This window comes from Alligator sinensis, unplaced genomic scaffold (genome assembly GCF_000455745.1).
Source record: "Alligator sinensis unplaced genomic scaffold, ASM45574v1 scaffold637_1, whole genome shotgun sequence".
NCBI lineage: Eukaryota > Metazoa > Chordata > Crocodylia > Alligatoridae > Alligator > Alligator sinensis.
In genome coordinates this window covers 105,095-117,001 of record NW_005842368.1, presented here as the reverse complement: position 1 = coordinate 117,001, position 11,907 = coordinate 105,095, and the positions used below count along the sequence as shown (strand labels likewise).

At 57.8% G+C, this 11,907-nt stretch overlaps 1 protein-coding gene across 3 annotated transcripts in view; it reads right to left on the bottom strand.

The window, feature by feature from the left end:
* The window catches only part of ADCY3 (adenylate cyclase 3), a 58,034-nt gene that overhangs the window by 8,178 nt on the left and 37,949 nt on the right, over positions 1-11,907 (bottom strand). Inside the window, exons 3-11 of one of the 3 annotated variants that reach the window (XM_025210725.1) lie at positions 11,112-11,242; positions 10,757-10,868; positions 8,259-8,386; positions 7,265-7,423; positions 5,703-5,865; positions 4,751-4,915; positions 4,218-4,360; positions 3,552-3,713; positions 315-402 (exon numbers count right to left, since the gene is read on the bottom strand). In XM_025210725.1, coding sequence (XP_025066510.1) covers positions 315-402; positions 3,552-3,713; positions 4,218-4,360; positions 4,751-4,915; positions 5,703-5,865; positions 7,265-7,423; positions 8,259-8,386; positions 10,757-10,868; positions 11,112-11,242 — 1,251 coding nt within the window. The remainder of the gene's footprint in view (positions 1-314; positions 403-3,551; positions 3,714-4,217; positions 4,361-4,750; positions 4,916-5,702; positions 5,866-7,264; positions 7,424-8,258; positions 8,387-10,756; positions 10,869-11,111; positions 11,243-11,907) is intronic. The other 2 variants (XM_006029245.3, XM_006029246.3) reach the window with 2 other exon arrangements.

Below are 11,907 nucleotides of genomic sequence, written 5' to 3'. Positions count from 1 at the left end.
CGCTCTGTCCCCCTCACTAGGTGTCAACTCCGCTGCGGAGTGGGGACTATTTGTTACCTATTTCCGTGCTGAGCAGAAATGTCCAGGTAACGTGCCTCCAGGGCAGCGTGAGACACTGGACACTTCCCAGTGTGAGTGAACTCAGACAACACAGGCCCCTTTGCCTTGAGCTAAAGGTGATTCTCCATTAGCCCCTAGCAGTCTGGTGCCTCTGCCCCACGGCTGAGCCCTGCTGATGCCATCCTCTCCCACCGACACCTGTAGGCACTGCGGGTGTCCAGGACCCGTGAGGACCAAGCCCTTCGTCCTCTTACCCTGGGGAAGATGGCAGCCAGAGAGCAGATGGTCAGGATCAGCAGCAAGATCTCCCCGATAACGAATGTCACGTAATTGGCCACCAGCCTGCAGAGAGAGGAAGAGGGCTGACCACTAGCACCATGCAAAGGTAGTCGTGCAACTGTTTGACGGGGTGGCCCAATACAACTGCACTCCCGCAGCACCCCGCTGCTGTCACCGGGGACTTTTCACAGCACTACAGACTCTCGAATCCTAGGCTGGAAGGGACCTGGAAGGTCCTTGCCCACACCTAAGCTGCCTTGTCTCTATTGCAGCCCAAAGAGACGATGCCCAGCCTCTGCTGGGAGCCTCAAGGGATGGAGACTCCACAGCCCCCCTGGGCAGCTGGTCCCACCATCCTGCTGCTCTCAAAGTCAGGAAGAAATGACCCCTTAAGTGACCCAGGCAAGGCTAGACTTTTAAAGTTACTTAGGCACCTAACTCCCCTGGAATGAGGCATCTCAATCCCTTTAAAGATCTGGTCTTTCAGTCTTCTTTTGCCTCAGTTCCCCCTCTCTGTGGACTGAGACCGTGTAGCAGTGGAGAGGCTTGTGCGTCCCCGCGATCCTCCGAGCCGTCTCATCCGGGTCTTGCATCCCTGGCAAATGGCCCAGACGAATGGCAGTCCAACCCCACGTCCTCAACAGCAGACCAGGGGGAAGAAGATGTCAGCATCTCAGCAGATGCAAAGATGGAAGAAAGCTACAGAGAGCTGGAGGTCTCCTGTTGTCTAGGGTTTTCTCCTGCCACTGGGCTCAGATCTCCGCCTTGTGTGGTTGCTGTTTCCGCGCACCAGCTCGCATTGGCTTCTACCACAGGAAACAACACTGTCCCGTACCAACTTCCAAAAACCCTGCAGCGATGGACCAGTGGTGACGGAGATCAGCTCAGTGAATCCAGCAGTTTCCAGCCACGAATCTGCACAGCTGGCGGTAGCCTGATGGACGTCTTGCGCCTGGGTTGAGACAGGGGTGCAATTCGGCAGCGGCTACTGTGGCTGAGCAGTCCTATTCGGGATCCCCTCTGCTAGAAAAGATGCCCTAAACCTAGTCTGTCTTATCTGCCCCTGGCTGGATAACCCATGTCCAGAGGGATCGCTCTCTCTGTGGTCGAAAACATCGTAAGACGACAATGATTTTTGCCAGCACCGTACCTAGACTCCTGGCAGCCCCGGGCAAACGTTCAGGATCAGGCCCCCTTTGCCAGAGATAATGATAATAATAATTAAAAAATTACTATTTTCAGGCCCCCTTTATGTCTGGGCCCCAGGCGGCTGCCCGGTTCGCCCATGCCTGTGTCCGGCCCTGATTTTTGCAACGTGAAACGTTCACACCTTGGCAGATAATCAAGACAACGAACAACCGGAAAGATGAACTGCCGTCCTCTGCAGGGAAGCAGTGCTCTCAACCAAGCAGCAGCCTGCTTCAAGGTAAAGCGTCTTGCCTTCGAAGCAGAGAAGGAAGCAAAGGAAAAGGAGAGGGATCCCAGCCTGTGGCCTACTCTCCCCTGCAAGAAGACCTGCTGCTTCTGTGGATGGATCTGTAGCTCATCGATTGGACTCGTATGTCACCTCGAGACCCATCAATGAGCCGTGGGAGAGCTCATCTTCGAATCGAGAGCCTCAGTTCCCAGCTTTCAGCATCAGTGAAGCAGCGCAGCGAGGGCGGGTGCGTGGCAGCAAGAAAACCCCAAGTTGCAGCTGAAAGGTGAGGCTCTTGGAGGGGCCACGGGGCTGTCACAGCAGCCCAGCTAAGCTTGTGGGGCTGTCAGCGGGGACGTCTGGACCCAGCGCCTGCCTGGCAGTCCCCTGCGTTAGCAGCCTCAGGGATTTATGAACTGGATCACATGAATCAGCAGCTTGCAAATGCAGGGGATCCCAGTCAAGGTCTTGGAGGGTCTTTTCCAGCCCTGTGCTTCTGGAGACATGGAGATTTAAGCCACATGGGAAGGAAGGTCGGGCTGGGAAGGGGGCCCCTGCACCACCCAGTCCAGCTCCCCGTGTTTGCAGAAACTTGAATAATCCTCCATGTCACCACTTAGCCCACATCTCCAAGGCACAGGTTGCACAAGACCCAGATCTGGCACAGGTAAAAGCCAGGAGACGAGGGCACGGCTGATGCCCTGCCATTGCAACGACAGGAAGTCGCTGGTTAATATCTGCTCATTTCCGAGGACAACGACCATGCCCCATGGTACAGAAGAAGGCAGCTCCCCCTCCACGGCCAGTGGCTGAGCCCTGTGAGAGATACTGCCCAGAACCAGGATAGAAATGCTGGCCTGTGCCGTCACCTTTCTCCCACACCTGTGTAGCAGCCCCTATGATCCGATGAGGTCCCTTCCAGCCCTAATGTCTATGAAATCTATGTCAGGCAGAGCATCGGACCTGGACCTGGCATGATACACGCGTGCTCTACCCATGCACCCCCACATCCCACAACCTGACCCAGCCCCTTGGCCTTCTCGCTTCACTGCTCAACTCCTTCCCCCGGGGTGCGGGAGAGGCGACTGTCAATAGGACTTAATGAGAACGAGTTGCCCCCGCCATGCTCCGAGCCCGGCAGCTGCCGCAGGGCTCAGGGAGTTTGCACCCGTGGCTGCGGGCCCTGCTGTGCAACCCAGCCATGGAAAATGCTTCACTGACAAATTGTATTTTCCAGGGCGGCTGCTCGCAGGCCTTGTTCTGCTCCCGCGATGTTCCCAGGAGCCCAAGAGCAGCCGGGGAGAGGAGCAGAGAGCACAGGGCAGGGTCAGGCCATCACTTTGGCAATGCAGCTGGGCATCTCAGGCCAGACCCAGAGGCAGCATTAATGGGCCAACTGGAACTGCTGCCTATGCAGACGTGCCCCCTTTCCACTGGCTGAGAATCGGCGCCCCTTGTTTATGCCTACCCAGGTCCCCTGCTGCCATCTGGCTCATATGAGGCTGAAAACTGATGCCCCACCATGACTACACCGTGTCCTATGTGAAATGAGAGTGTGGGAGGTCTCAGCCCAGCCCTGAAGCTCCTGGTGTTGGTCTAATGCTATGATCCTAGGACCGCTACCTGAAGTAGAAGGGGACTGTCACGTACTTGGACCGCTATGAAGCTACGGGCAGAGAATTCCTCCCTGGCCTTTCCAGCAGGACTGAGAGACACCACAAAGGCGGCCGGACCCCACCGCTCTAGCCCTCTCCCTGCCCCACGAGCCACCAGCCCAAGGGTAGACCAGGCTCACCAGGGGTCGATGAGGATCTCCACCAGGGCAGTGAAGAAGAGGACGACACAGGAGCAGCTGAAGGCGGCCCCGCTCTGCTTCTCCTTCTCCACGGAGTAGCGCGTCTCCATCTCGGGGTCGATGAAACGCATGGACAGGCGGTACGTGTTCTTCCCCTTCAACCTGCCCGAGACACCGGCACCCCCGGTGAGTGTCCCCCGGGCAGGGAGGAGGGAGTACTCCATCCGTCCCTCCCCTACCGGCTTGCTTTTGTGGCACCAGGGGGAACAAAACCAGGCTGGTGGGAAAGACCAGGCCTGATCAGGGAGGAAGAGGAGCCTTGAGGTGGGGTAGAGCATGAGGACGGGGGATGCAGTACCAGTGGCTATTGCAGATGCACAGCCAGTCTCTGATGGGCAATGGGGAGGGCAAGCAGATCCCTCAGAGCCGGGACAGCCTCTGGGCAGGTGGTCCGAGGTGCACAGATTTCATAGACATTAGGGCTGGAAGGGACCTCGGGAGATCATCGAATCCAGCCCCCTGCCCCAAAGGCAGGAAGTCAGCTAGGGTCAAAGGATGCAACAGGGCATCCCTGGGGAGGGAGGGTGCTCTGGGGGTCTCGGGAGATGGTGGGCGAGTGGCCTCCGCTTACGGGGCCCGGAGGGTGGAGGGGCCGGGGTGACTCACGCCTGGACGGACTCCCTCTCCAGCAGAGCCTCGTTGAGCAGCTTGTTGAGCTCCTGCTCGTTCTCCGAGGCGTCGATGACCCTCTCGGCCAGGTCGCGCAGCCGCAGGCGCCGCCGCGGGTTGGGGAAGGATGGGTTCACCACCTGGGCACCAGGGGACATGGGGAGCAGAGGGGGTGTGAGTTTGGGGAACCAGTCCTCGTGGCACCACACACTGGCACGCCTGGACTTTTCTGCACCTGGGCCCATTTTTGCCCCCTCCAGTCCTGGCCTCTCATCCTTTAATATTGCCCTGCACCTCTCCAGGTGCCCCAGCGCCGTTCTGTCCCGGTGCATTTAACTTGGAGGTAGAAATATAAGTCCTGGCCCTGCTGGGCTTTCCTCAGTTCCCCAGAATGGAGGAACCCACCCCGCAAGGAAGGAGCGGGAATGAACTCCATGATCCCCAAGGGCAGGGAAGACCCCCACCTCCTCCACGGCTTCCCCCGCTTATCCCCTGCCACCTCACCCCCTGCAGCTGATGTGCCCCCGTACCTCGCCCTCTTCCTCCGCGCCGTTCCCGCGGGCATCTATCTCCTCGCCCTCGTCAGGTGTGGTGCACGTGGTGTTGATGCTGCCGTTGCACTCCTTGGTGTTGATCAGCAGCGGCGAGTTCCCGTGCGACGACGTCAGGGACAGCTTCTGGAACAGGAGGGAGCCCTGAGGGGGCAATTCAGGCCCCCATATCCAGGCCAGTAGCAAGGGGAATAGGTGTGCCATGGGGTAGGCTATATGGCAGGAGAGAGCACTTGTGGGGGTGATGAGGGGGTTGTTATTTTCCTCCAATCTGGCTCCACCGTTGATTGATTTTTGCAAATGTGTCCAACTCTAAACTATCCCCATCGTTTTAAACAACGCCCCATTCCCTGCCTGGGAGCTGGAGGCGTGCTGCTCCCCAGCAGAAGGGCCAAGCTGCATGAACTCTCTCATTGCCAGGCTCCAAGAAAAGGCTGCACTTGGCTGGGATAGTTCAAAGGCGAGCAAGGGGCTGGAGCAGGTGAGGGCTGTTCAAGTTCAATGCAGCCCCTGCGTGCCAGTGGGAGAAGAGACCACTTAGCTACAAGAGCAGGTCTACAAGGGCCTGCGGACCACTGGTCACCAGCTGGATGGCCATGGACGAGGTGGACTCCTGATGGTCTTCCTATGATCCAGGCTGGTCTCGCAGCACCCAGTACATAGCAGAGAAATACCCAGAAGACCCGTCCCAATTATGTACTCTCACTAAAAGTGCTGGATCCTGCTCCTGTAACAGCACCATTGGGACATGCAATGGTGTCCGAGTCCACAGGCGCAGAGCCAAGGACAAGGATGGTGTCTCCCTTTGTAGGAAGGGAAATGGCCTGGGCAGAGGCAAGACCATGCGAGCTGGAGCACAGTGGCGATGGTCCAGGCAAGAGGAGAAGGCCGCAGGAGGAGGAGGAGGAGGAGGAGGGGGGCAGTGACTCACCACGCCATTGATCCCGTTCTTGAGGGGCTGCTTGGGCACCAAGACCAGGTACGTGACAATCCCCTTCTCCTTCAGGTAGTCGCACCTCGACCCGCCGTCTCCCGGCTCTACTTCGAACTCGCCCTTCAAGCAGTCCATGGTATTCTGGGAGATGTGCACTCGCCTAGAAGCAGAAGTGAGACGTCCTTCAGCACCCATCAGCTGCTCCCCCGGCCTCCCCCATAGGCCAAGGAGTCGGGCTGTGGACCTAGCTGAGCAATTCCACCCTTGCCCAAAGCCATGCAAAGGACGTAGCAACCTAGCAATGCTGGAAGACTGAGAGGGACACGGCTGAGATGGGGCTTTAAGTCCCAAACCCGTGTCCCTGACCTGTGCTACAAAGCCACAGACACAACCTCCCGTGTCCACCAAAAACCTCGGTGACTGTTCGCACAACTTGTGCTGGAAGAGGGCCCCCAACCAAGTTGGCCTCAATGAGGGGTTGCCACAGTCGCCCACCTAGCACGATGCTTAGCATTCCCGTTCCCTGCCTCAGAGGGAGAGGGGATTGAGTTCCCCAAGGGACTTCAATGGGGGTCCCGATAACGACTGGCCCTTATGATGAAGAAGGGGGTTGGATGAAGCCTATGCCCGAGTCCTGTGTGGGTGGTTGGTGGAAGGGGATGCACCTGCTGAAGTAGCTGTTGATGGCTGCACTGATCCAGACCAAGGCCTCGATCCCAGGTGTGCAAGCCGGGAGCAGGGGCCAAGCACAAGGGTGATGTGCCCAGCACGGCCGGGTTGGCTGCCCTGTCTTTGATGTTCACGGCTCCGTGCCATGCAGGAGGCGGCTCAGCCCTTGAAGGGGGTGGCAAGAGTCTGTGTGACGTCTCTTATCCCCCAACTCTGTATCCTGTGACACTTGGCCAGGAGGCTCTGAGACAGCTAGCATGGCTCCTGACCTTATGGGGGGTGAATTTCCACCCCACCATGTCAGTGGGCTGGGCTCTGCGCTAATGTTGGCCCATGCAGAAGAGCCCGCAGCAGCAAGCATTTGAAGTGCACTGGGCAGAGGCCCTTAAAATCATGTTATGGAGCCAAAGCGGCACAAAGGGCATTTAAGGGGGGAGTAGTAGATACACTGCGGGGTAGGGCTAGGATTCAGAGTGACCTTGACGAGTCGGAGCACTGGGCTAAAAGAAATCCCATGAGGTTCAACAAGGACAAGTGCAAAGTCCTGCACTTAGGACAGGACAATCCCCTGCACCGGTGCAGGCTGGGGGTGACTGGCTGGGCAGCAGCTCTGCAGAAAAGGACCTGGGGGGACAGGGGACAAGAAGCTGAACAGGAGCCAGCAGTGTGCCCGTGGTGCCAAGAAAGCTACCGGCATCCTGGGCTGCATCGGTAGGAGCGCTGCCAGCAGATCAAGGGCAGTGATCCTTCCCCTCTATTCAGCACTGGGGAGACAACATCTGGAGTCCTGTGTCCAGCTGTGGGCCCCCACTGCAGAAAGGATGTGGACACATTGGAGAGAGTCCAGCGGAGGGCAAGGAAACTGGTCCGTCTCCCAAGGAGGCACTCACCCAGGGATGCCGCCAGCCTCCATCTTATTTGCCACCGTTACGTCTGTCGACCACACGTCGTACTGCCAGCGCTTCTGGCCCAGCACCCCGCCCAGCACCGTGCCGGTGTGGACCCCCACACGCATGTCCACGTTGGTTTTGGTCTTCTCTCGCACGTAGCTTTGGGACAGAGAGGGCAGGGGTCACAAAGGGAGGTCTCAGCGAGTCAGTCATCGACACCCAGTCAAAGATGTTAGACTCCCCCACAACCTTTCTAGGCTTCGTTGCAAACCCCAGCCCTATAAATGCAGACCTGCATAGGCTCGTTGCTTTGTGTACGTGACTATGCAAGCTGAAACCACGAGGTGCTGCAGCTTTACAACCCACAGTGCTAAATCAAGGGGGCTTTTTAAAACATGCCCCTTTTTTTTTCCCCTTCAGCCCTCCTTTGAACCAGACAAACCAATCGCAGAAGCCCCCGTGCAAATGCAAGGTAACATGCAATGCAACTCAATGCAAAAATGGAGGGGGCGCATTCAAACACACAAAAGCAAAAACTATCGAAATCACATAACGGCAGAGTTGCAGCTCCCCGGGAACAGGCACAGGGAGCGGGACTAGGAGCAACAGCCTCCAGCTGCAGCAGGGGAAATTTAGGCTGGAGACGAGGAGCAAATTTCTGACTCTGCGCGTGGTCAGGCATTAGAGCAGGCTGCCGGGAGAAGCTGTGGCATCTCCATCCTCAGAAATTTTCAAGAGCAGGTCGATCGGACATTTGCCCGCGATGGTTTTTAGTCAGGGATGATCCTGCCTTGAGCAGGGGGCTGGACTGGGAGACCTCATGAGGTCCCTGCCAGCCCTGCTTTCCTGTGATCCTATGTAGGAAGGCAGGCTGGGCTGAAGAAACACCACGTCACAAAGCAGCACCAACTTCAACAGACAGCAAACATGGGGTTTAGCTCATGGCGGGGCTCGGAAGGGAGCTTTCCAAGATAGAAAAGATGGGGTGGCTTACGAGATGGCTTCCACCATGGCCAGTCCCATCAGGATGGAGCAGACGGCGTGGTCTTCCCGGTAGTCGGGCAGCCCGCAGATGCAGTAGTAGCAGTCTCCCAGGATCTTGATGCGCAGCTGGTGGTATTTCTGCGGGAGGAGGAGAGCACGTAACCCGCCACAAGCAATGGCAGAAACAGGATCGGTGGCAGGGGGCAAGACAAGGGCCTTCTGCCCGCCCTGCCCACCTTGGGACTGGGACACGGACCTAATAACCAGGGTCTCTACTGGATGGCTGAACAGAGAAACGGAGGGAAGATATTGTTTTGCGTTGCCGTGGAATGAAAACGTCCCAGATGCAACGAGGTGATTCATCCTGGGGATTTTTAGTAAGGGCAAAGGAAATTTGGAAATAAAGAGCAAAAAAGCAAGGGGAACTTAGGTGCCAATGAAGGTTAGGTTGGATATTAGGAAAAACTTTTCACTAGAGGGGCGGAGAAACACTGGAACGGGTTACCCAGAGAGGGTGGGGAGTCTCCATCCTTGGGAGGTTTTGTAGGTTCAGGTAGATAAAGCCCTGGCTGGGATGATGCAGTTGGGGCTGGCCCTGCTTGGAGCAGGGGGTTGGATTAGATGTGACCTCCTGAGCTCCCTTCAACCTGAATTTTCTATGTTTCTATGATTCACAAAACCAAGGAGGAGCTGCCGGCTTGTTGGCTTCCTCCCCCCGTGCTCCGGTGGTTAGCGCACTCATCTCGGGCATCGAAAGCTGCGTTTAAGACCACCTTTGGCTTGAGGCTGAGCAGAGCCTGGCATCGGGGCTCCCTCCTTGCAGAACAGCGTCCCTGACACAGGGCGCTACGAGACTGGGTCTCTCCTTTGGGATGGCTTGGGACATTTTTCGGCAAATAAAGGAGAAAGCAAAATGCTTTTGCCCAGCTCCGCGGCCAGGGCTCCCATCAGCGCTGGCCTGAAGCCTCCCGAGATGCTGTCCAGAAGAGGGGGTCACTGCTTGCTCCTGCCTGGGTTGGGTAGCTGGAAACAGGCAGCTCATTGGAAAACAGGGCTTTGCTATACTGGGTTTCAGGCCACAGACCTATTTGGCTTCCTACAGCGACCCATTTCTTGCAGGGAGAAAAGCATACCTCCACCCCCTTGGCTAGATACAGAAAGGAGGAGATACAGAAATGAGCCCAACAAGCTGGGTGAGGGCAGGGGAGCCAGAACAACTCCCTCGTCCCGGGGCGTTCGCTGGAGGGAGCTTTGCTGCAGAGGGGCAGGGTCTGAAAGAAAGCAGGAACAAAGAAACCAAGGGGTCGGGTCTAAAAAATATAGGACCTGGCTGGGTTGCGGAGCTGGGGTTAGGAGAGCCAAAGGGACGTGGTTCAGAGGGACGGAGGACTGCTTTGGTGTAGGTCCAGGCAAGGGCGAGAAAAGCCAGCTGCCGGAGGGACAGCAGCTCTGCATGTCGGGGGAGATGTGAGGGGTTAGGGACCAAACCCCAATGAATGCTCAGGGAAACTGAGGCGGGGAAAGGCGGACAGGTGGTTGCACCTAGGTCTCTCTCTCATTCTGTTCAAAAAGGAAGCAGTTTAAACCCCACCTTTGCAACACCCTTGCCTAGTTGTTTTGCCAGCTCATTTCTCTGGAGAGGGGCACCATAACCAGAGTGCCCAAAAAGGTGTCCTGAAGGCCCTGGGGAGGCGACGGGAGCCAGCCTTTGCCTTGGAGGCTCAGCACCTTGGGCCTCAGCTCTCAGAAGAGACCCAGACCCCAGGGTCCGGCGCTGGGATGCAAGTGCCGTGGGCGTCTGGCAGGGCGGCTGCAACATGCCGTGAGCTCCATCCGTCTGCATCCCTCGCGTCCTCCTCTCTCCCTCCTTCAGCCCTCCTTCCTCCTCGGTTCCCTGCTTTCTCTCCCCTTCCCCGTCACTGACTCAGAGCCCAGCCCGGGCCTGGCCAAGCACGGACATGCCTTTCCCTTGGACATTTTCCATTCCCCTCCCTCCCCGGAGGACAAGGAAAGCAGGCGGCTTCCCAGAGAGCAGGGCACAGCTCAGCCAGGCCTGCCAGGGTACAAAGCTCCCCGGGACGCAGAGCATCAGAGCAGGGATCTCTGTGATGCTACAGGGAGCGGAGATGCCTAAGGAAAGCCCTTTTCGAGGTCCCTATTGTGCTGCCTAGAGGCTATACATACGCCGAGGGCCAGACCAAGCCTCTCCTCACCCAGAATTTGGGGTCAGGCCATGCATGGGCTTAGAGCAGACAAGACAGTCCTGGAGCTTCCTGCTTATCCCCGACACAGGATAAACACAGCGTAAACTCCTGCCTCAGGGGAAAAACAGGGCGTGCGTGCACTGCAACCCTGCACTTCCAGGGCAGGACAAGTCCCAGGGAGGTGAGGAATGGATGCATGAAGACGGCAGTGAGATTACTCATGAGGGGAGCTTGGCCAACTCAGCGAGGGTCCGTCCAGGCGGGACCATCCCACATCTGCCAGGCAACACGTGAGCTGACTTACCGCGGCCAGCTTGTCAAAGCGGGCAAAGAGCTCGTTCAGCAGCTTCACCAGCTCCTGGGCGCTGCAGGACGACGACAGCTGGGTGAAGCCGACGATGTCAGCGAACAGGATGCTGGGGAAAGAAGCTGGAGAGCGTGAGCTGGGGACAAGGGGATCACTGCCTGTCGGGAACGGGGCTGTCCCCGTCCTCCCAGACCCATCCGCGGAGACGTGCGGCTAGCTGGTGTGATAAGACCAACGTCAGCACCCGCACAGGCGGAGAAAGGCCTGGTCAGAGCAACCTGTGTGCAGGCCTGAGCTGCGTGAGAATCACGCCCGGCCGCCCCGTGCCCGGGGAACGAGGCGCGTCCCTCACCTGACGTTCTCGTGGCGGTACATGTACATGGTGTTGAACTGCTGCATCTCCTTCTGGCTCGCGTCCTTCTTCATGTCCTTTAGCATCTCGTCCGCAACGTGCTTGGGCAGGATGGAAAGCATCAACCGTTCCTGAAGCGGGGAAAGAGAGAGAGAGACGGAAGATGAAGGGGGCTCTAACCAGCCCTAAGCTAAGCCCCCCCTCCCACGGTGGGGATCAGGGTCCCTTCTGAACTGCAGAGCCGGCCGACGGCTCACGCTCCTGCCCCGCCACGTGTGACCAGGTGCGCCTCGGAGATGAGGAGCCCTTGCTGAACAGCCCCCAGATGTGCCGCCCCCGAAGCCAGCTGTGCCACTCTGCTGCCAGGACAAAGAGCCAGCACCAGGAGTCCCGTGAAGAGAGGGAGGCAGGGCACCTGGATGAATCGCGCAGCTAGGCTTCACACTTTGAATATTGACACGTTCCCCAATAAGGCATGCTGCCGCCATCTCTGCCCGATCTCAGTCCTTTCCTCTCTGGTTACTGGTGTGCAAAGCTTCCCTCATCCCCACTTCTGGGACACAGCCGGGACTCCTAACTCAGACACAACTTCCATCGATCTCCATCTCCCGATCCCCGGGCTCTCTGCCCCCCTTGTGTCAGTTCAGATATGCATACGAGTTGCCTCTAGCCGAAAGCACTCAGGCTAAGTCAGGCCGTGGAGTCTAGAGCAAGATCCTTGCTGGTTTCATGCTGTTTTTGGCACGTGGCTCCCGGGGGGATGATCCCTAGCAGACAAGGCTCAAAGCCACGAGTT